Source organism: Ceratotherium simum, chromosome 1, assembly GCF_057802395.1.
Source record: "Ceratotherium simum simum isolate JZ-2026a chromosome 1, ASM5780239v1, whole genome shotgun sequence".
In the NCBI taxonomy this organism is placed as follows: Eukaryota; Metazoa; Chordata; class Mammalia; order Perissodactyla; family Rhinocerotidae; genus Ceratotherium; species Ceratotherium simum.
In genome coordinates, this window is record NC_141900.1 from 12,496,431 (window position 1) to 12,519,627 (window position 23,197).

At 40.6% G+C, this 23,197-nt stretch overlaps 1 protein-coding gene across 3 annotated transcripts in view; it reads left to right on the forward strand.

The window, feature by feature from the left end:
- GLI3 (GLI family zinc finger 3) overlaps positions 1–23,197 on the forward strand; it is a 273,446-nt gene that overhangs the window by 3,448 nt on the left and 246,801 nt on the right. For all 3 annotated transcript variants that reach the window (XM_087434410.1, XM_004441463.3, XM_087434519.1), the window contains exon 2: positions 10,527–10,691. In XM_087434410.1, the coding sequence (XP_087290536.1) occupies positions 10,568–10,691 (124 nt within the window). In that variant the 5' untranslated portion in view covers positions 10,527–10,567. The remainder of the gene's footprint in view (positions 1–10,526; positions 10,692–23,197) is intronic.

Below are 23,197 nucleotides of genomic sequence, written 5' to 3' on the forward strand. Positions count from 1 at the left end.
ATCCCCAGCTAAAGAATTCTTTGAAGGAGGTTTTAGTTTTGCTGGCATTCATATTCTATAGTTGGTCTGATTTGTTTTGGAAGATTCAAGAAATTTTCTGCCAACTTATATTATGAGAGGCAATTAAAATGCTGAAATGACTATAGAAGAAGTGTGTGTGTGTGTGTGTGTGTATTTAATTTGTTGAGCAAAAGATTTCACTCTAATAATAACTTCAGGTTGTCTTTTCATTAAAGGCTAGCTGACGATTCTGCCCATTAAAGGCCAGTAGAAAATTCTGCTTCATGTTGTCATTTTTCTAGATGAAAATTGATTTGTTCTAGTTTCAAAGCAAATAAAGGGAGACAGAATAAACAACAACAGGGCAGGGGGACTGCTGCAAACTTTTTCAAGTACTTTCAGTGTATTTTTCATCTTTACTTTTATTTGATGGGCCTGTGAAACAGAGCTGTAGACTGGCGAAGACTTTAAATGAAATTTCACACTTTGATGATTTTTTTTAAACTTTGATATATTGACAGCAAAAGGAGCTGCAAAGCTTTTATAAACTTGAGCAGTAACGCCAAGCAGCAGTCAAACGTCTCTATGCATTTGTGTTTAACTGCAGAAGAAAAACATGTCCATGGGCAGTAGAGGTTCTTATCAACCCCCTAATCCCAGATCCCAGCAAACCTTGAGGGCATGCCTCAGATCTTGCTGAAATCACTGCAGACTCTCACAGTTCGCAGATTAAATATGCTCTGTGTTCCTGGCTCCAACAACAGTTTTATGAGCTCACTAAGCTTCCTGTTTTAAGATCCTTTTCTTAAGTTTTTAGGAGCTGCTAAAGGCCACGCTCTCTGGAGTTAGTGGTATTTGCTAATTTAGAGACACTTTAGATATTTCATTTTCTCTAAAAATTGCCAAAATTATTATTTTTAAATCAAAGGACTAGTTACTTGGGAATGAGGGAGGGGCGGTATTGGAAAGAAATTGGGTGTTAAATGTGTTTGTGAGTGTGTTTGGTTGCAAACTTGACACTGTGTCTCAGTTGTTTTAAAGAACTTTTCCTTTGCCTAGCCCTTGAAAATGAGACTTTTTCCACTTGTTATTCTAAATGCACTCTATTTTAGTGCTGCACTGCTTACTACTCATGACCACTTTTAGTGTTTCTTTTTTTTTTAATGTGAAAGTGTTTTTTGTTCTCGGTGTGTATATTTCAACCCGACAAAACGTCCCAGAAAATCTATGGCTCTCTAAAGAAACTGAATGAACAAGCCATTACATAGTTAATAAGGTGACATTGGAACATTTCAGCCCTCTCTTGAAAGGCAATATTGTGTTGCACTCCACATCTGCATCTCTAGTATCTATAGTTGTGTCCTTATATATGGTGCTTTTGCATTTTGCTTAAGAGTCATAATTAAAAAAGAAAATACTTACATCATCCTCCAACAGCATGTCATATAATTCCCGAGAGAACTCGAGCCAATTTTGTGCTTAAAGGTTATTCAATGAATGAAATTGTGAAAGCCCATTTGTCAAAGTACTGCATGGTTTCTGTTAGTTTTCAAGCCCCAAATTCATTGTCTGCCCCAGCCCAGCCATTAGTCATCAGTGTATTAGTGCTGCCTTCAGACCATGCTGCCCAGCACTTCTTCACACCATTATAGCTTTGAAAGTGTACTCTGTCGACTTGTAGAATTACTGCTCTGATTTCCGCTTGGCTGGGTTTGAGGTAAGTCCCCTCCCTACCTTCTAGCTGACTGTAATCCTTGCTTTCTTTTAAAGCTCCTTTCCAGAGATTTAGGGGAAAACTTTCTTGAGGGCCCTGTTGGCATCATACTGTGGCTTTGTTATGGCATGCACTGTACATATAAATTGTACCTGCAGTAAATTGGATTGATTGCTGGCCTGAAACAGCTAATGGGCTTTTTCTTTTCTTTACTTTTTTTATTCGAGGGAGGGGGCCCACGAGGGGCGTGTGTGTGTCACGGGAGTATGTTTTAAACATAAGCATTTGATTGCATATTTGAGTAATTTTTATGTCACAAAATTAAGTAATGGGAGATAAGTGTAGTTTTATTTAAATCTGTCTATTGCAATACCTTCGGAATGCAGTGTGACATCTGATTTGCTTATTTTCATGTGGAAATTTTTAGCTTTAGCGACTTTGCCCTTTTTTGAAGATTGCATAAAACACCTAACAATATTCCAGAGTGCTTTACATTATAAACTATTGATTTTTACAAAAAGAGACTGAAAACTCACAATTTAGATAGAAGATAACTCTGAAATTGCAGTAATGAAAGAATGAGGCAGTTAAGCCATATTCTTGATGTCAATTTGTGATATTTTTAAAAAGAACAATTCAGTCTCAAGAGAGGTATCTGTGTGTGGAGAAACCTCAGCCAGCAGCTTAAGAATGAAGCCTTAATGAACTAAGATGTATGGAAACATGAATGGAGTGGCCAGAAATGTGGACCAGGCCTGCCACTCCAGGACATCTGCTGTTTGAACTGTGGATGTTCAAATGCAATTCCATGCCAAAGCGTTTCATTGCAAGGTGTGTAGTTTGGTATAGTTGCATCGGCAGTTTTGTACATGACTGGGGGCGAGGGGGCAAGGGGTGAAAAAGAGACAGCTGAAGAATTCTGTCTGTGAATAAGCCAAGTTTATAGGCTGAGTGGACCAGGGGGTAATTTTTATTGAATAAGCCTTAATTAAAAATAGTTGAATTTTGAAAAATTTGCTTTTTAAATTGCAACTAAGATTCAAGAATCACAAATTTAAAAATTAGGAGGATGAAGTACGATGAACCATACTTCACAAAAAAGTACATTAAGTATCTTTGGGATATCTCTGGCTGATTTTAACACCCAGCAGGTATTGGTCTAATATTTGTAATGGTTTAAAAGTAAATTACTCTTCATAGAACATGCACTGTACCCCCTTATGCTTGATTGTAAAGACACACATGATTCTGGGAACCAAAAGTTATATAAGTTCTATAAGAATAATTTTTAAATTTATGTGTTTTTTTTCCTTCTGAAGATGTGTGAACTTTTAATTCCTATAAACCTCAGGGAAGGAACACCTTTGATCTGTCATGATGTTTTTGTGATATATGTGGGTTTAAGGGAGATACAGTTTTCATGAGCTTAGCTGATCTATACACTGATAACTGACTTATAGATCTCTTTTTCTGTCTGAGGGTTCTCTGTCTCCAGCACACCCACAGAAAGTTGGGGTGCCAGCTTGCTCCATGTTATTGCTCATTCGTTAATGGCACCTGCTATGCAGGGCACTTCCTGCAAAGCCTAACCAAAGTGCACTGGACTGGTGTTTTATAGTTGTGCAAAACTCAGAAATGGTAACGAGTATTAAATAGAGACCTTATACTCCCCTCAAATGTTTCTCATAAAATACTACTGGTAGCCGAGAAAGTCAGAGTAGCTTATGGTCATTTCTTTTAAATACACATGGCAGAAAAGTAAAACTGGCACACAAAATATCATTTATGATTTTAACTGTAATAGCAATCATTACTTCATGTCAAAAACTTGTCAGTGGTTGAAGTTAAGTATATGGCTTTCTTCAAAGTTTAGATATAATTTACTAAAACCAAATTCACTTAATCCATAGCCAGGCAATTATTTCCCCTTCAAGTAATTCCATTCCCTTTAGAGTAATTCCATTTTGGGATGTCTGTCATGAATACTGCTTATCTGAGATTAGGAGCCTCAGAAATGTAGGAAAGAAAGATTGAAAGCAGTAGACTGCAGATTTGGGGAACCTTCTGGGTTACCAGAGACCATTTATGGCATCTTGAACAGAGACTGGCTTTCTTATTTGCAGTTAAGGCTTTAGGCTTTCCTAATTATGGAAAAAAAATCATATTTAAAGGTAACATAATTGTACATTTAAAAATACTACAGTTAAAAAATCATGAAGATTTCATTAAGAACTTATGAAGTTGAGCTTCTTTTCCTACAGAAAAGAAAGGCAGTGCAGACAGAGAAGGGAGAGGAAGCCCTAGAAATCTTGGGAACTGTTGGTATGTCACAAAGGTTATGCATATCTAATCGATTTTAAGTTCAGAAAGATTTGGAGCACAAGGAAACCTCAACCACATTACAAACCTCTAAGAGGTTTTCCATAATGCATGGTTATATGAAATCCACTGAAATATTTTACATTTCCTAAATTTTGCTCATTGAAACTCGACTATTTCTCACTTCCAGAATTGATCAGAAGTTAAAATCAGCATTAGTTTGTGCTTCTCGATTTTTTTTTTTCCTTCCTAAAGGATTCATTTTCATTAGAAACTGAGTTTTAATGCTTCAGGAAGGTAGAACTATTTAGTAGGAATTTTACCTAAACAGTTGCTCCAAGAGGAGCATCTTAAAGTGGCAGCTAATTGGCTAGTAATAAAGTGTAAGAGAAATGTCACTTTTCAGTGATACAGGGGAGGCCCCTCAGAAATGCTGACACAGGTTGCTTCCTTTTGGGTTAAAAAACATTAACACGTTAGGGAGATCATTCACCTTATAAATATACAGGTGGGTGTAAGTAAATGTAATTTCTCTGAAGGAAAGCCTTATTCCACTTGAGCAATAGTTACCTAAACTGCACAGAATAATTTCTCACTTAAGGTCTAGTCACCGTGCTGTTAAAAGTGCTGCTCTGCCTACTGGAATTCCTTCTCTTTCTGATCCCTCATTGGCAGTAGCTACCCATAAGAAACTGATCAGATTACCATTAATCAGGCTTTTAACTTAGTTGTTTTAAATCTTTAAATGCATTAAGAAAAAAATCAAAGAGAATTATTGCTCAAGTACAGGCAACTTAAAAATAAACCAACTGGATTAGGGAAATAAAATTCGTAGTCTGCTGTTCACAAAGGATGCATTATCAGTTTATAACTACTGTTTCATTTCACCTTAGATTAGAAAGTTGTTTTATACCGTTCAAAATCATTTTAAATGTTGGTTTGAGCACTGGTGCTTGCTTTTTTAAATTTTAAGGGTTTACATGATAAAGGAATCCTGCTTGAGTATGCATCCGAGGTTTCGATGCACAGACCTGCAAGGAGAAAGGCTGATTTTTGCACGTGTTCCCACAATTGTGATTTTTCATGCTCTCTATTTACTCCATAAAGCCTCATGGTTAAGATTGAACTTTGGAACTCCACTGAGGGCTTACCTCCCTGAGAGACCGTGAGATGTGTCTGTGCCCTAACCATTCACAACACCTGAATCTATTTATGGCAGCTAATGAAGAAACAACATTTATGGGCCAGGTTAACAGAAGGTAGAAGTTTTGTGAGTGAAGCACATAACGACTGGTTTTGTAAAGACTTCAGGTGTCCCCAATGTTTTATTGTAGTGCGACACACACTGTGTTGCATTGCAAAGTGCCTGGAAAGTTGCATCGCCCTGAATTCAGCTGGTAAAACAGCTGTGTGAATGAAAGCAGGGCTGCGACCGACAACTGTCTGCTGGAAATGCTGCGGGGCCAGCTGTGCATAGACTTTTCTAGTGCTCGTGAATATGCCCGAGGAGCGGGGTAACCGGGGTGATGAAAGTGATAAGGGGCACTCCTTTCTCTGCAGAGGCCCTGCGGGGTTCCGATTGTTCTGCGCCCCCCCCCCCCCCCGCCCCTTTGCACTTTCGGGAAGACTGCTTCAGGAATGCGGATCCCAGCGAGGCTGGGACGCGGCCCCAAACGCCCAGGAGGTGTCGGAGGAGCCAGACCTGTGCGCGGGGGCGCGGGGCCGGAGCGGCGGGGAGGCCCGCCCGCGGCCGGGGCAGGAGCGCGGAGGCGGCGGCTCGGCGCTCGCAGACGGCCCGCGGGACGCCGAGCCGGCTCCGCAGTTGACTGCGACCGTGGGCTCCGGGAGCACGCCGCCGAGACCCCGCGGGCGGGCCGATGGCGCGCGGGCAGGTGGTCAAGGTGCGAAGACGCGGCCCTGGGCACCGTCTGAGGAACAGCACGCGAAGGGAACCCGACGGGGAAGAGCAGAACGCGTGGAGCGCTTGCCGACGAAACTGACCACAGCCCCACCGCCTAATAAAAACTCTTATTATAATAAATGACTCGTCTTTGCAAAGATGAAAGTTTCTATTTTATTTTTTCATGGCAGCTCTAGTGGCGACTCTAAAGAGAGGGCCACCTGAAGCTTTTTGTGTGAAAGTGCTGTTTCCAGTGTAGGTCCCCACAAGAATTCTGGAATTTGGTAAATGCTGAACCTTTTTTTTTTTTTTTTGCTGGCTTTCAAGTGGAGACGTGCACTACAGCGTCACCTGGTCAGTGGCCCCAGGAAGCTTTAGAGGCCTTCTTTTGTAGGAGGTTGAGCAAGTTCAGATTTATAATTTAGCAAGAAAGTACCCACCTGAAGGCAGGTTGCTGGTAGGAGAGGGATTAGGTTTAAAATAGGGTTTGGAATTAATTGTGCCCTGGGTTTCGGCCTCGGGGAAATGACAGAAGGTTCAGGGACAGTTGAACCGGGAAAAGCCATGGCTGTTTGCTCTCAGGAAGGAATGTTTATCCCTCCATTTACCTATGAAACTTCAAGCTGTAGCAGGCGCGCGCTGTTAGAGAAGTTTTTTTTCGTATACTCAAGCTGCTGGGACTCACACATCAGCTACAGTTTTTTTCCATAAGCGTAGAAAGTCAGGGGCATGCCAGCAAATCTTTCATGTACATGTGCAGCGATGAAACGGAGTGAAGGGGAGCAGTGTGGGGTTGTGAGGAAAGGGACCATGGTGGTAGTGGTTGGGGAAACCTTACATTCACTAAAAACAGTGGCGTGAGGAAAATACTTGAAGTGAAGCAGAACTTAGAAGTTTTCCTTGATAGTTCTGTTCTAAAGAAATTGTACTTTATTATTTGAGAAATTCCAGGTTTTAAAAGTCATACGACGGGCCACTGCCCCAGTTTTGTATGTTTTGGGATTCCATCAGGAATCTTTCCTGTCGTTTCTATACCTCAGGCTTTCCTGTGTCAACTCAGGACCGAGTTTCCAACTCTGCTTAAAAAACTGCCGCCACAGTTTGAAGCAGACAGTTTTCTGCTCTCTAACTCTTCATGCATACTTTTGATGAGGTGTGAGAGCCTAGAATGTTAAAACTTTCTCTTTTGTAACTGACAGGGACAAAGTTGTGTTTTTATCAGTAAAATAAGCTGAGATAATTTATAGGGATATACAGGAAGCAGCTGTCTGCCTTGGCAAGTTGCCATTTTTAGAGCCCTGTTCAAAGCATAAACCACACTTTTAAATAATTAGTTACTAACTAATGAGATCAAAAAATAAGTTGTCAAAATAGAAGAAGGGGGTGGACTCTTGAGTGACCAAGGACCTATTTTTTTAAAATCCATTTCAGACTAGGGGGGTAGGAATTAGTATTCTCAGGGACCATTAATTAGCGTGATTTCAGTCAGTGCCTGGGGCCTTACCTCCTCTTGCAGGAGCCTCTCTCCAGTGATGAGTATTCGGAGGGTTTTATTGCTTTGTTAAAATGAAGTCCTTTGCTTGGGGGAAAAACCAACAACTCCGAAAAAACCAAGTTTGTCAAGGAACTTTGTGACTTGTGTCCTCTCTACTGTTAATTAGCTCCCTCTACTAAGGAAGAGACTTCTTACCAGGAATCCCATCTCTTAGTGGGTTTTTTCTGGTCCATTGGCTTGTTTCCGTGTGCAGTTTTAACTTAGTAAGCTCCATCCAAATTTGACCAATAAAACTGTATGTGTGTTTTGAGGGAGACAATTGTAGTATGGTAAATGCCTGTTTCTCCAAAATGGTTGAGAATGGAGTGTTTTGATTAAATATTCCTGTTAAAATTTTTTATTTTTTTATTTTTTTTTGTGAGGAAGATCAGCACTGAGCTAACATCCATGCCAATCCTCCTCTTTTTGCCGAGGAAGACCAGCTCTGAGCTAACATCTATTGCCAATCCTCCTCCTTTTTTTCCCCCAAAGCCCCAGTAGATAGTTGTATGTCATAGCTGCACATCCTTCTAGTTGCTGTATGTGGGACGCGGCCTCACCATCGCTGGAGAAGTGGTGCCTCGGTGTGCGCTTGGGATCCGAACCCGGGCCACCAGTATCGGAGCGTGGGCACTTAACTGCTAAGCCATGGGGCCGGCACCCCTGTTAAAGTTTTTAGTTTTTATATAATTTGCCAGTTTTCAGAGAAAACACTGGATAATAAAAGAAAACAGATGTAGCTGAACCAGTGGCGATTAGGATTCAAGACACTGCAGAATCATCCGAGTCATAGGATCATTGCTGGATCATTTATGTACTCAGTAAAGATGCTTACGGGGTGTGAGGTGCATGGGCTTGTCCTCATAGAGCTTAAAGTCTGGAGGGGGAGATGGGCACAAAGGTTCAGTGTTGTGATGGGTGCTGGGACAGGCTCATGCAGGCTGTTGGAATTTGGTACCCTGAGGGGCAGTTCATTCAGTAGTTCATGCAGTCAGCAAACACTTGAATGAGGACCTACTGCAGAGGGACACAGCAGCGAACAAAAACGTGTAGAACAGTTGTCTGCAAGCTTTAGGGAGCCTGATCATCACAGTGCTGGTTAAAATAAAGGTTCTCTGGGGCCACCCTCCCAGACGTCATGGACTGGACCCGGGAATCTGAATGTTTTGCACACACCGTTAACAAGGCCAACTCAGGTGGCTCTTGTACCACACTGAGAAACTGCTGTGGATCGGAATGAGTTGCTCTCATGGCATACTTTAAAGATTATTTTAAATTAATTTTGGGGGAGCATTCAAAAAAATTAAAGAATTATCTGACATTTTTAGAGCTAGACGGGACTGCTGGAAATTTCTCCTTCAAGGAGAACTCTATCTGAATTCATGGAAAAGCTTGGAAATTGTATGTATACTTCTGTGTTTAAGGCTATTTTCCTGGGGAGAGGATGGGTAACTTGTAACGTAATCTTAAAGAGGACCGTACTCCCTCCCCGTAAGCTTAAGTTTCAGTGTGTGATGCTGTCATGTGACAGATAAGAACACTGAGGCACTAGACAACTCCAGGGGGCGCCATTCAGGGGGCCGGTCACAAGGCCGGACCCCCAGACTTTTTCATGGTGGCAGCCCTGCGGAAGGAAGCTCTGCAGTCCTTTACTGTGGTACTTGGTCAGCATTCTTTGAGGCGTGTCTCTGAATTTGGAGTGGATCTTACAATTGATATATAAATTTAACTTAGTGCTTCTTTTTTTCTTTTTTGTCCTAGAAAAGCTGTTCATAAATGACTTGTGTGTTTTACAATGAATGACACTGGATAATCAAGGAAAAGAAATTGAAGTTAGTGGAAGAGCTGGTGCTACAGGGCCATGAGGCCTCTGGGTCTTAAGCTTTTCTAGTTACTTGAATTCTAGACTTCTTGTTCAATAGAGAAAGAATTTGCAGTGCCCTTGCAAATTTGAGTTAAGGATGACTAAAAATATTTCATTGGTATTTTAACTCTTTTAGTTGGTTAAACGGTTGCTTATTTTATTTCACTAATTGTTGTTTTGATTGAACACGGTGGCGTCTGCTAAATGTAGAGAAGCAGCGGATGACTGGACGCAAGAAATTGCCCACCATGAGTGTTGCAATCTAGATAGCTTGAAGAAAACATGCTCGAGAGGGTACTTGTCATCTTTTCTTGTAATTCTTTGTAGGTGTAGATCATGACTACAAAAAGGGAACAGGAACCAAATAGAGTGAAAACTGATGAATGATGAGTTGGTGCGATTATCACATGAATGAAGCCAGTGAAAGACTGACAGAACTGAACCTGCCTTTAGTATTTAAGTGGTTCCAGTCTTTGCTGTCGGCAATCTTTTGACTTTTCCTGTGAGATGGAGAGCATGTTTTTCTATTACCTTTATTTGTTTTAAAAATGTAACTCAAATGAATTGAAATGTTCTCATGTTTTAAGAAAGCTTAAAGAGTGTGATTTACCTGAACGAATTAGGATTAAGAGGCATATTGCAATTCAGATATCTTAGTGAGGGAAGCAAAAATCACTGGCTTCTTGGCCCGAATTATCCTCTGATTCAGAACTTTGAGTAGGGCTTGGATCTGAGAAATTGTTGCACGATCTTTAAAATGTCTAATTAAAAATTAAAAATTTTCCCCTGCTTGGAAAGTTGTCCTAATGCCCCTTCCTATAAAGTTGGCCACCTGAAGAGACATTTGTAGATGTGGCTTAAAAGAGTAATGTGACACTTGGGTTTGACACTATAAACACAGCTGAAAACTGAGCTATTTAGACCATTTAGTAACAAGTGCCCAGTAGGAATTTGGGAAAGGTCCCACATTATGAACATTTCCCTCTGTTCTCCTTTGGCGTGTGTAGACAGAATTTGACTGACTTGTTAATAGAACTTTGAGGCATTTTTGCAAGAAAACATGTGGGGAAGGGTCTTGCAGATTTTGAATTTGTCAAAGCTTTAAGCACTTTTTCAGGTGACAGGTGAAGTGGGCTTTTGAGTGAGATTTTTTTCCCCTCTTATTTGAAGTTGATGGCGCTGTTGTTTTATGTAGGCGTTCCTGGTAGCAGAGAGCTGAAGTAATGAGAAGGCATCATGGAGGCCCACTCCCACAGCTCCACGACCACTGAGAAGAAGAAAGTTGAGAATTCCATAGTGAAATGCTCCACTCGAACAGATGTCAGCGAGAAGGCCGTGGCCTCCAGCACCACTTCCAATGGTGAGCAGCCGCGGGGATTACCAGCAGCCAAACCTACAGTCATTTTTATGTTCTCTGCATTCCTTGTGAATTGAGCATTTGCACCTGGACCAGTGTTTGTTCTATGAGAGGCTAAAGAAAGCAGACAGGGGTAGAGAGTGGGGGGGCAAGGGATGGGTAGGCTTTAGTAATCTCTGTCTTGGCACCGAAACTACACGTTTTCTTCCAGATTTTCTAGTTTGAGATGTAAATGTGATAGGTGATTTATTATAGGAAGTTCCTGTTTTGGCATTTTGGAAATCATCTTGATTATTGTGGCAAGAGTTCAAAATACTTTGCATTTCACATGGAAAGTCTACACTAGTCAGAATAATTAGTTATTAGTTATTACAAAAGACACAAAAATTGCCTTGTCAAAATTAGTGACAGGATCCCCCCCCCCGCCAACTTTAAGTAGTCTACTCTAAAGGATTTTCAAAGTTGTTAATGGTCGAGCCTCAAGGTAACACTAGCATCTGAGATGCAGGTTTTGCTATTGGCTTATAAAAATTTAATTTACTTAATTTGTGTTCAGAGATAACATAGAGCCACTGTTTCTATATGCTATGTTTTTTAGTATTTTAGGCAAAGTGTTGAGAGGCATTTCAATTCAAGCATAGAGCATTGAAAATAGATTCCAGAGCCCCCTCTGGTAAAAACAGATTGAATAAGTTAAAGGTAACCTTCACTTCCTTTTCCCACTCTTCCCCTCTTGAAGGCCATTAGTGCCTTTGCTTTTTGTAGATTTCATAGCCACCGTGGCCTCCCCGAATTGCACTCTGCTTTTCCACGTGCCCTTAGGAAGAATGAGCTAGCGCGTTCTCCCGGTCCTGGATGCAGCATATCTGGCCACACCGATTTGCATGAGCCAACCTGCTACCTCCCTCCCTGTGGGCTTATATTTCATTTATTCTGAGAAATATTTTACATATGATTGGAGAGTCAGAATCTCTTTTGAAGGTCACTGCAGCCCAGAACCACAGACTGTCAGTGCAGATATCCAGTAAAAACGCTGCGCCCTCCTGTCCTGACTCTGGTGCTGCCTGAGCTGATACCTGAGGACCCTGCCCCTGTGCTCTGTGCCCATCCTTGTCCATAGCAAGTGTGTGCTGCTCCTATGTGCTCCTTTCCAGATGTCACCAGTGTGCATTGCTGGCTTGACTGGGCGAGGGGAGGGGCTGGTGTTACACCTGCTGGCTAATGAGTCCAGTTTTGAATTGATCCTTAGGGAGATGTATTTATGTGTGAGTTAAAATAATGAATTTACTTTACATACGTATTAAAATATGTCCATCTTTCTCCCTTTATTTGTGGTGTTTATAGCCAAGACTGGAGCTTATTTTAATTGAGCCAGATATTTCCATTATTCTTCCAACGTGGTTATAGAAGACATATTTTCTCCTTAAAAAACATATATGACCCTTGTTGCTTTTTTCTAGAATTTGTAAGAATTAGACAGATTTATGATTTTAGAAATACAATCAGCATAGGTTATTTGGTAATTTTAATAGTAATTTTGTAGGAATAAGCACTTTCTGGATATTATGCTTCATGAAACATCAACTCTTGGTTATCTTTATAGCTTGTGTGTGTGAGTGTGAGGGTGTTGAGGGTGTTTAAATGAGTGAGCATGAGTGTGTGTGTGTCTGCGCGTGAGAACGGGGGAGATGGAGTGTAAGTTGGCAGAAGGCAATGCTGCACTGTGTGGAGATGCCATAAGCCACTGTGCTTTCTGTGAATTTCAGCGGAGTAACAGCAGTGGTCTGTCTGTTCTCATGAAGGTGCTGCTGCTTCTGCTGCTCCTGCATCTGGACACATGTACCCAGACACATGCTTGGGAGGTTTTCGGTGCTGCTGCATTTGTCTTAAGCCACTCTGACCACGAGTTCCCCTTGTGAACCTGTTCAGGGTGACTAGGAACAGAGCTAACCTAACCAGCCCCGTGGCAGCCAGGAAGCCACTGGAGAACATTACCAGAGAAGAGCAGTCACGATTTACAAAGTTAGTCCTATAGTCTGCAATAACCATAGAACTGATTCCTAAACCTAACCCCGCTGACTTCCCGCTCTGATCGGCCTGCGCCCTCGAAGTACACGTGCCCTCCTAAACGGGTATAGAACCTGTCCTGTTTGGGGGCAAACGCTCATTAGTCAGGTTTGTGGGGCATGTGCCTGAATGATGGCTGTCCTAGAAATCCTGCCAGCACTGGCCACTTTTTCAGTGTTCCTATTTCTTCTGCTTTTTATTTTTGGATAACATAAAGACCCAACCAAATAAAAGTGGAAGTGGTGTTTTTAAACATGGATTGCAACCTTTCTCGAAGGTTCCGGAAAAACCAGCAAACAAATTTAAAGAAAGGAAAAAGTGAAACAAAGGAAAATACACCTTTTTCTTTGTGATGGCTTTACGTCAGCAATGCTAATAATTGTAATGATCTTTTTTACAGAGTCCTCTGCAGGTTTCATCTGACTAGTTCAGAGCCTCTTTTCAGCCCCAGGATCATGCTTCAAGGGGTGGAATGGCCCAGCCTCTTTGTGCTGTAAGCTCCTACCTGGTTGCACGCTTCCCTCCGTTCTCAGCTGTGGTCACACAGTTGTTCTGGAGGCTTTGGTCTGGGTTTGGTTTGGGTTTTAGAGCTCGTGGGGTACGGGCTTTCAAAGCTTGGCCCACTGTGAGTGTGCTGGCTGGTGGCTGCCATTGCCATGGTCATCCATCTGTCTGTCTGTTCTGTCTCTGTTCTGTCTCTTCTCTATGAACATTTCAGAAATGCTTGGATACCTCTGCTGAGGCTATTCACAAAAGGGAAATTAAAATCATTTGGATCCTGTCATAGGTAGTACCGATTGCTACTGTTTTCAGGAGATTTTTATGTTTTCTTTACAAAGCTCTGAAATTCAGGGATTTGTAAATGAACAATTAAAAATGAGTTCAGCACCAAGAACCAAACAGATGTAATATATACATTTTCTCTCCTGTCCACAATTTCATGATTAAAATAAAACAAACAAAAAAGTTTTGTTATTGGCACTGTGTTGGGGTGACTTAATTAACTTTTCCAGCCATTATGTGCTGCAGTTTGTTCCTGATTGTGAGCTTTACAGCCAAACCACGCACATTCCACTGCATGTCCTTACAGATCTGTTTTCTTACTTTTCTCAGCTGAGTATCTACTCCTAGAATAACATTCATATAGAGTTTTGTTTAAACACAAACATATACAAAATCAAAATGTATGGTTCAGAAACCTGGAACAACATTTTAAGTAAGGATTTGCCTCTTAACACTGAAATTTAAAATAATGCAAGTGAAAAATTATGTTCTAAATCTTGTATAGGAAAAAAAAACTAGCCAAAGTTGATTTTTGTAACATTTAAGAACCGATCTAGATCAACATATAAAGTATTCAGTACTCTTTCCAGGAACCACAATGTGTGTTTCATGTGCCATAATTTGATTTTAAGCTTCAGTGTTATTTATTAACCATAAATGACAAAAGAGAAGACATTTAGTTTTCTGAATATTTGTTAAGTGCAATTGCAATTGAAATGATCATTTTTGGCATCTAACGTGGTTGTCTTTCACATATAAAGGAGGCACTCAGATATTAGGTGTCATTGTTTACTTAAAAATCTCCAAATCTGTTAATATGCTAGTACCATAAGTAAAATGCCTTAATAATTTGTATGTTTCTGGTATGGATTCATTACTTTCTAAGTTACATGTTGTGTTTTGTAAATAATTAACATTTTTTAATCTAGATCTTCCAATGTTTTAAACATCTCATTATCCTACAAAATTTCCTACCATGATTGCAAATACTGACTTTTCAGGTTGAAGTGTTTTGTCTCATTTTTGGCCTGTGATTTTTTTTTAAAGAAGTAATCTGATATTTCTTATTAACCTACTACTCTGCTTTAAAAAAGAAAAGAAGCTAATAATAAACGTATGTGGGCCATGGTCTTAGGGATCTTTTATCGGATCTGATAGTTATTGGGAACATACCTTAAAGTGATAGACAGCAGAAATGATTATCCTAATGGTGCTGCAATATGAAACCAAAGTTGATAGATTAATAACAAAGAGGAAGTTCCCTGTTCACTTTGATTCTTTCAAAAAGAAGGGCTTGGTTCTCCTCTGCTTGAAAAAAAAAGTTCTTTGAGGTTTGTAAGGGGAAAGTGTTGTGGTCTGCAAATACATAAGGAGATACCTTTGTTTTTTCACTTTAACTTTTGGTTACTTCCTGGCCTTACGATTTGCTTTTAAACTGTCCAACACATAGATGTTAATCGTTATCAATTGGTCTTCTGGCTGGGCGTAAGATGGCTCAGGGTTTTGTGAGAGTTTGGAATTCATTGGCTGTTCTCCACCATGTGCTCTTGTCTCCGTGACCTTTGTTATGGTAAGAGTCGATGTACCTCATTCTGCTCAGAAGTGGCAGTCAGTTTGCACCATATAGACAGTAGGTTGTGAGTTTTAGGTTTCTTGTCCCTTTAGACGTTCAATTCCTCTTTTCTTGGCCACATTCCGTTTCCTGGCACATGATAGATGGATGGAAAGGACTGTCAGATAAAATGGATTTCACATTATAGGGTGTTGGTTAGGAGCACCCACAGGTTTTGGGATCTGAAAGCTTGGATTGAGTTCTGGCAACCCCCAGGACTAGCTGGGTGAGTGTTGGCAAGTTAACTGCTCTAAGTCTTGGTTTCCTTATCTGTTTAGCAAGATAATAATTAGACCCACTTCACAGCATCCCCGGGGGGATTAAAGGAGGCAGTGCCTATACTGTTCCTTGAGCATGGCACAGTAAGAGCTCAGCAGATGGCAGCCATCCCAGTTAGGACAAATCATGTGGGTGAGTTAAATGTTATGAATCCAAAACAAAAGGATTGTGTTTTCTTGAAAATACACATAGGTTTTGAAATTAAGGGAAAAATGTCTGGCAAAAGTAATTTTAAATTTGCAGGACTCTGTCTGAAAAATAGTTCAAGATGTTTCACAAATCCCAAATGTGACCAAGTTTGCACATCTTAAGGAAGGGTGGATTAAAAAACCCCACTTTCTGTACCTTCCTTCTGAGTACCTTCTTAGGCCAGAAAATAGGGAAGATAATTTTGAGAAAATTTATTTTGATTTCTTTAAACCTAGAAAACTGAAGTTGACTGTATGTCCTAGCATTAGAAAGAGCATATGTACATCATTTTTCTGGATGTTTTTCAGGGGTAAACTGTTTCCTTTCAGGTTAGTGATACCCGTTTATAGGGTGGTTTGTGCTGTTTTAGAGTTAGATTTTATGCTTTTTTAAAGAGCTTTCACGTTTTTAAACCAGCTAACTAATGATGAGTAATCTGATTCTCATAAGACCCCTGGCTCCCTTGAGCTCCAAACCCACGTGTCCCTGAACCCCGGCAACCGCTGTGTTCTTATTTTGGCTGAGTGTATCGCCTTTCCTGCGGTCACCCAGGCTTGAAACCGCACCATCACCTTTGACCCCACCCTCTCTCATGCTTCCCGTGTCCTACCAGCTTTGAGGTTCTGTAGATTTTCCTCCGTAATTATTTACAGGCCACCCTACTATGGCACTATGCTATTTAAAACCTCACTGCCTCCTGCCTAGATGATGAAAGTAACCTTCTATCCAATCACCTCTGCTCTTCTCATTCATCAGACTTGCTCTTGCCTTATTAATCTTTTTATGGTTCTGCTTTATGTTACACCCCTACTCTAGAACCTTCTGTGATTCCCAGCTACTTATAGAATAAAGTTCAAAATCTTTTGCTTAATATTTAATTACTCCCCAAATCTGACCCCAGTCTGACTTTCCAGTCTGACGGGCTCCTGCTGGCCTGTCCCATCTGTAGCCTGTGCTTTAGCTGAATGGAAGGGCTCCTCACCTCCGTCCACGTTGCTCCTGCACAGGAGTGTTTCTTCTATCATCAGTGTGTAAGTTCTTCTCAAGTGTGACTATGTCCTCAGTCTCTCTCCTCCTTTCTCCCTATAGTCTGTGTCCTTTCGGAAACCAAAAGGTTTCCGAAACAAAATAACAACAAAATAACGATTTGTTGGGGTATTTTGTTTATTATTATTATTTTAATTAATAGACTATATTTTAGAGAAGCTTTAGGTTTACAGAAAAATTGAGCAGAAAGGACAGAGTTCCTACACACCCCCTCTCCTACCCCCCACAGTTTCCCCTGTTAGCAACATCTTGCATTCGTGTGGTACATTTGTTACAAGTGATGAACTGGTATTGATACACTCTTATTAAGTCCATAGTTTTCATTAGGGTTCACTCCTTGTTTTGTACATTCTATGGGTTTTGACAAACGTATAATGTCAAGTAGGTGCAATTACAGTATCAAACAGAATATTTTCTCTGCCCTAAAAATTCCCCGTGCTCCACCTATTCATCCCTCCACCCCCTCTCCGTAATCATAATCCCCCATAATCTCCACCTCCCATTCCATGCTTTTTGCCAGCGGGGGGATGGGGGGACTCAGCCCATGATGAAGAGGCCTGTGTGGTACGCTGGCCTGCCAAAACTTTACTCAGCAAAGAGGGGGCAGGGGACATGTGTAGCACAGCAGTAGTGTTAATGCCAGGGTTTCAACCTTAGCTTTGCCTCTTAATTGCTGTGTGATCTTAGGCTGATTGCTTAACATCTCTGAGGCTGGTGCAGTGAGTACCCAAACATGTTACCTCTTATTAGTAATAGTAATAGCCTCTTCTAGATATGATCTGTCAGGGTTTGATGCATTGACATGTTTCATTCTCACTCCTTTCAGCACAACATCATTTGTTAATAATCTATGAGTGGTTAAGCTTTAATGTGATTGAGAGAATTTGGGGGTGTTGGTTTACAGAAAATCTTTAAAATGTGGTGGTCACGAGGATCTAGCTTAACAGGCCAGTAGGTGATAGGAGCTGGAAACAGGAAACAGTGCCTCAGATTACTGCTCCTGAAATCGGCACAAGTTTGCATTTAACGAATCAAATGCTTTTAGGGTCTATTTCTCATTCATAAATACTCATTCAAATGATGGGGTGAAATCAGTAATTCTGGGCTAATGGTCTTCCCTGAGGGCAAGGCTCCTTTTTCCTCTTGTAGAGCGTGATTGGATTTCTCCTCTAAAAGAACAATTCTTGAGTGCTCAGATAAGTCAGGAATAAAGATCTATCCCATCTAGTCACAGTTTTCCCAACTGGGGAGTAAAAAGAAGCCATAGCACGAAGTGTTCTGCTTGTGGAAAGTTTCTGGGTTCCCTTGATTGCTTGTGATCAAGTGATGTGGGTATTTCAAATTTCCAGAAATAAACTGATCAGAATCAGAGACAGCAACCAAAGAGGGGAAGTTCCGGGCCAAAATGGAGCTTGTGGGAGGACAGTCTCCCTCTGAGGAGGTAGCTCGGTGGCCTTCCACCATGCACCACTTTGAGCCCCAAGTTTGGGGGTAGGCGGGCACTTGCTTTTCCAGGCAGCTCACAACGTGGAATGCTAGAGGATGCCACGCTGTGCACTGGGAACCAGGAGAGTCCCAGGCAGAGGAGGAGGCAGGATGACGGTGAAAGCAAAAGCCTTCCGTTATCTTGTCTACAGGGAAATCTTTCCAAATACATCTGCTGTAATTTTTATTTATTTAAAAAAATTTACGTGCAGAATAATTCACTCTTTTTGGTGTACAGTTCTATGAGTTTTGACAAATCCATAAAGTCGTGTACCACCACCACAATCAAGACACAGAACGGTTGCAGCAGCCCCACAATTTTTGACAAATACTTGTTTTTTAAACTGCATAGTAATACATACTGTATGAGTCACCAGTAGTAATAGGAAACATTAGAACTGCAGTAGCTGCTTGATGTTATGTTTATCTTGTGTTTCAAAAAAAATCCGTGATGTTTTAGGTCCTGTTAGCAATACTCACTGTTAATTTTTTCCTTTTTATTTAAATAGTTCATGTTGAATTGGTAGTAGAACTGAAATGTTCTTGAAAACTGCCCATAAATATATAACCTAGTGTCTCTGCCAGTCTGAGTCTTTCAAGAATGTCCAATCAATGTATTCTTTCCTTTCAGGCCGATTTAAAATGCCACTTTATACTTAAAACTACAGGGCAACCATATTAATGAGGGCTTTTTTGGTTATTGTTTTGTTCCTATGAATTAATTGAACGAGAAGGTTAGAATCAGAACATTTAACATTTAATGCAGCTCTAACCCAGAGGAAAAATATCAAAGGCTTTGTTAAGTCCGTCTGTCTGTCTGTCTGTCTTTTTTCTTTTTTCTTTTGTAATATCATTCTTTTCCCCTTTAATTTTACAGCTAGGACTTCATCTCAGGTAGGGGAAATGTTTAAAAGTTATTCCTAGTCTGTCTTGGGCTGCTATTTTTTCCTTTTTCACTTGTTTTTTTCCCTTTCTTAGACTCTTTCCTCTCTTGGTCTCTTTTCTTTTTCCCCCTTTAGTTGTAGAAAGTTGAGTTCCATCCCAATTATTAGATCTTAGGAGACCGTTCCCACGTGGTTCTGTAAATGGTCGCTTCAGCCTGCGTTCTTGCATCTCTGCCCTTGCTCTCTGGCTTGGCAGTTGAAAAGGTCTGGCTGTGCCACACAATAGTTTGAGTGGTTGCTCTGGGGGAGACTTTTCCCTGCCTCATCACTCGCCAGGCAGGTGGACCAGAAAGTCTCTTGATTCTTTTGTTGCCTCTCAAAGTCCGAGGTCTTTGACTGAATAAATCCGCCGTCATGGGATAATTTCCTAAAAGGAGACTGAAAGATGTGAGAGAAAAGCCTCACGACTTGGATGCTGCATTAATGAAATAACGGGGCCTTGGAGTTTGCAATTGAAAAATCACCAGGAATGCAGTGGGTGGAGACGGGCTTCTTTTATTTCCCATAATAAACTTTTAGTTCTATCATTTAAAGCAGGCCTGTCCCTTTGCTTGTCTGCCGGCCTGAGGGTGTTTGCATTTGTACCCCTGTGTAAGGGGACAGCCCTGTCCGGCTGAAAGCCATTTGGGCGCTGTGTCTAGTTAGTCATTAGATTATTACTAGTGGATGGGAAGAATTCCATATGACAGGACTAAGGTTGAGTTAACACAGGACGAAAAGTAATTTACAGATAGGCTGTCCCCAGCCATCTTTGTAGCCCCCTGATAAGGTTTCATTTCAGAATGGATAGGCGACATTTCCACTTACAGGCCCATTCTGCGACACCTGTGATAACAGCTTCTGGATCCTAATTGAAATTGGTTTCAAAATGGATTTTCACTTTTCTCTGTCTGTGGAAAATATTGAATGGACTCAGAGCTGCCACAGAGAACCCCGGACCTTGGAAAATGGAGCGGGAAGCTAGGATCATCTTTCATAACAGTGTCGATGATATGACAGTTTTGTTATCTGTCTTATTAATGAAATCATTGATCACCTGATGAGGGAGATAATAAACTGCATTCCACCACTGTTCACGAAGCTCAATTAGATTCGTATTACAACTAAGGAGGGGAAGAAAACAAACAACAATGGAACTGAAGTAGTAAAGATCAATTACAACTTTCATTCCCAAAGTGACCATTTCAGATCAGAATGTTCTGAGTGATTGCAATCCAAGTATTTTGAAATTATAGAAGCCAGTGTTACAGTCAAGGACTGTCTTTTTGGCCGATGTAGAGTAAAGAGCATTTTTAGTAAAGACTCATTAAGTGAAATTCAGAAGAAGGGGGAAGTTCTGAAAGGTTTAAGTGCTTTGTAATGGGGAAAATGGGAAAAAAGAAATCCAGGGATCCTCTCCTCCTCCCGTGGTGAAAGGATTTGGGGCTTGTTCTGGGTGGGGATAGTGGGTAAGGAAGAGCAAACTGAAAGAAAAGTAGCTTATTGTCGGTTCCTCTCTGAAAGTGCTTTGGGAATCCTAGTAAGACTGGAATTAGGCTTGGATTTAAGGAGGTAGCTCTATTGTTTGGTGTTGGGCTGCTCTGGAATGTGCTCTCTGTTCCTCTCCAAGGAGGGGAAGAGATGCTGATGACTTCTCGTGTTTCACGGTGAATTGTGTTCCTAGGTGTTTCTCCATTCTCGGTGCCAGCAAGGATCAGTCCAGTCCCATCTGAGCTTGAAAGAGGAGCTGTGATCAAAGGCTCTAATGATGTCACTGATGTCTGGTGATTGATTAGGAACAGAAGTTCTGGAGAATTCTGCCTTTCCTTATAATTTCAAATTCATTAGTGTCTACCATTAGGGTAGCTAGCTCTTAATCCACAAAATTACAAAAATGACTGATATAGAAAATACTGTATTTTTATTTTCTGGATCTATGTATCTATGTCTATTTTTAAGTTTATTGGAACCATGGCTGCATTTTACAAGCAACCTTCCCCTTTAAGTATACTCCACAGAAGTAGAATTCTCTATATAAATTGGGGTAAATATTTTGGAATTCTTACATATAAGTTGGGACAGTATTCAGGAGTGAAAACATATTCATTGTTTCCAAAGCAGTTTAATCATATATAGGTATACACACATATAATCATTAAATATATTTAAATGTTTTATTACCTTGGAAATTTAGGATTTTGGAATTTTTAAAATTCCTTTACTTTATTTTTATGAAACTAACATTTTCCCCTTGCCATTCAAAAATAAAAACGAATGCGTTCTATGCCAAGAGGCCACACGTCTTACACCTGGGGAAGATGTATCTTGAAAGGAAATAAAAAAACGAAAGAGCGAGAGGTCACTTCTTGGAACCGCTCTCAACTGTACTGTAACTCTTGGCTTAGATCCACCTAGAGTAGGGATGGATTGCAAAAGCATTGGAAAAAATTCTGTTTTGGAAGGCGCTGCAGCCCAAGAAAGAAAAGTTGAATGGAAAATGGAGAATGTAAATTATCGTTAAAGTGCCTGTTACCTTCCATGGTTTGCTGTTGGTTGTCAAGGACTATTGCTTCGTGTTTGCTTATAGCTAATTCCTTTCACAGAAAACTTCATTTTGAGAACTGCTCTCTGAGTAGGACTGATAAATGTGTTTATAGTCTAGAGTGAGTATCTAAAGAGAAGAGATCATGCAAATGAGCCTTTGGGAGAAGATGGGGAGGCAATTATGAATACTAAGCTTTAATGGATGTCAAAGACTCCCCTTTCACAGAATATTTTTGTTCTGATGGCAATGATAAGAAAAATAATCCCACACCCTTTGCCTATACCCAAAAGAGAACTTCTAGAAAGAATAGAAAAATGGCATGGTTAGAATAATGGAACTTCCAGCAATGTAAACACTTTCTGATAAAATAGAAATCTAATATTCAGTTGAAGATTTCTTTCAAGCATTTAAAAACTAGAAAACACACAGTGGCCCATTTCACATTACATTTAAATCAAATCTGTGTTAAAAAACTAATGTTTCTAGGCTTGTTTTCAAATCCTGGCAAGTTTCAGAGCAGTAGGAAAGTTCCTTTCCTATAAATGTTGACAGCAGTTCCGGTGGAGGCTAACGATGTTTTATAAATAGAGTTTACTTAGTAAAAACCATATGTATGCCTAGTGAAATAACCTCACATTTATTTATGTTTTGATTTATAGAAAACATGTGCCCTTTGACAAAGCCTTTGGGCTCTTTTCCGCAATTAAAAGGAAGCATGCTTGAAAAAATAGCTACCATCTTAATGGGAAACTTTTTCACATAAATTCAAAGCACTTTCTTTGATCAGTTTCACACAAATTGAGAATGTTTTTATCCATCAGTTGGACCCCCAAAATTGGGTTAATTGAAGAAGAAAGATGCTTATAAATACACACACACACATACATGTGTTTGTGTACACACACACACCAGCATATATATTGGTTGAATATTGGAGAATCCAGGGATTAAAAAGACTGAGTAATACAAGAGTGTCAGTGTGCAGTTGTGCAGCAGGAAAATTTCTATTGTTGCTTGTTCTTGCTGGTGTCTATGGTGTAGCATGAGGTAGTACTCCTGTTTGGTTTGCTTTGGTTTTTTTATAGGCTGAAGAGGGGCAACATGTTCTATATGTACCTGTTGCTAGGCCTTTACCTGGTTATCTGAGAAGTATCTATACCTCGATTCTCTTTCCAACAACAACAGATGATAAGGAAGGAGAGGGATAAGAAGGTGGTTTGCAAATCTCTGATCCCTTTCCTTTTTTTTTTTTTTTAAGAAAAAGACTGTATAATTTAGTTAAAAATATGTGCCTTTTGGGGCCGGCCCAGTGGCACAACCAGTTAAGTGCACGCGCTCAGCTGCAGAGGCCCAGGGTTCGCCAGTTCAGATCCCAGGCGTGCACCTACGCACTGCTTGTTAAGCCGTGCTGTGGCGGCGTCCCATATAAAGTAGAGGAAGATGAGCACGGGTGTTAGCCCAAGGCCAATCTTCCTCAGCAAAAAAAAGGAGGATTGGCATCAGATGTTAGCTCAGGGCTGGTCTTCCTCACACACACACACAAATATATGCCTTTTGCTTGTTACTCTTTCGAAAAATT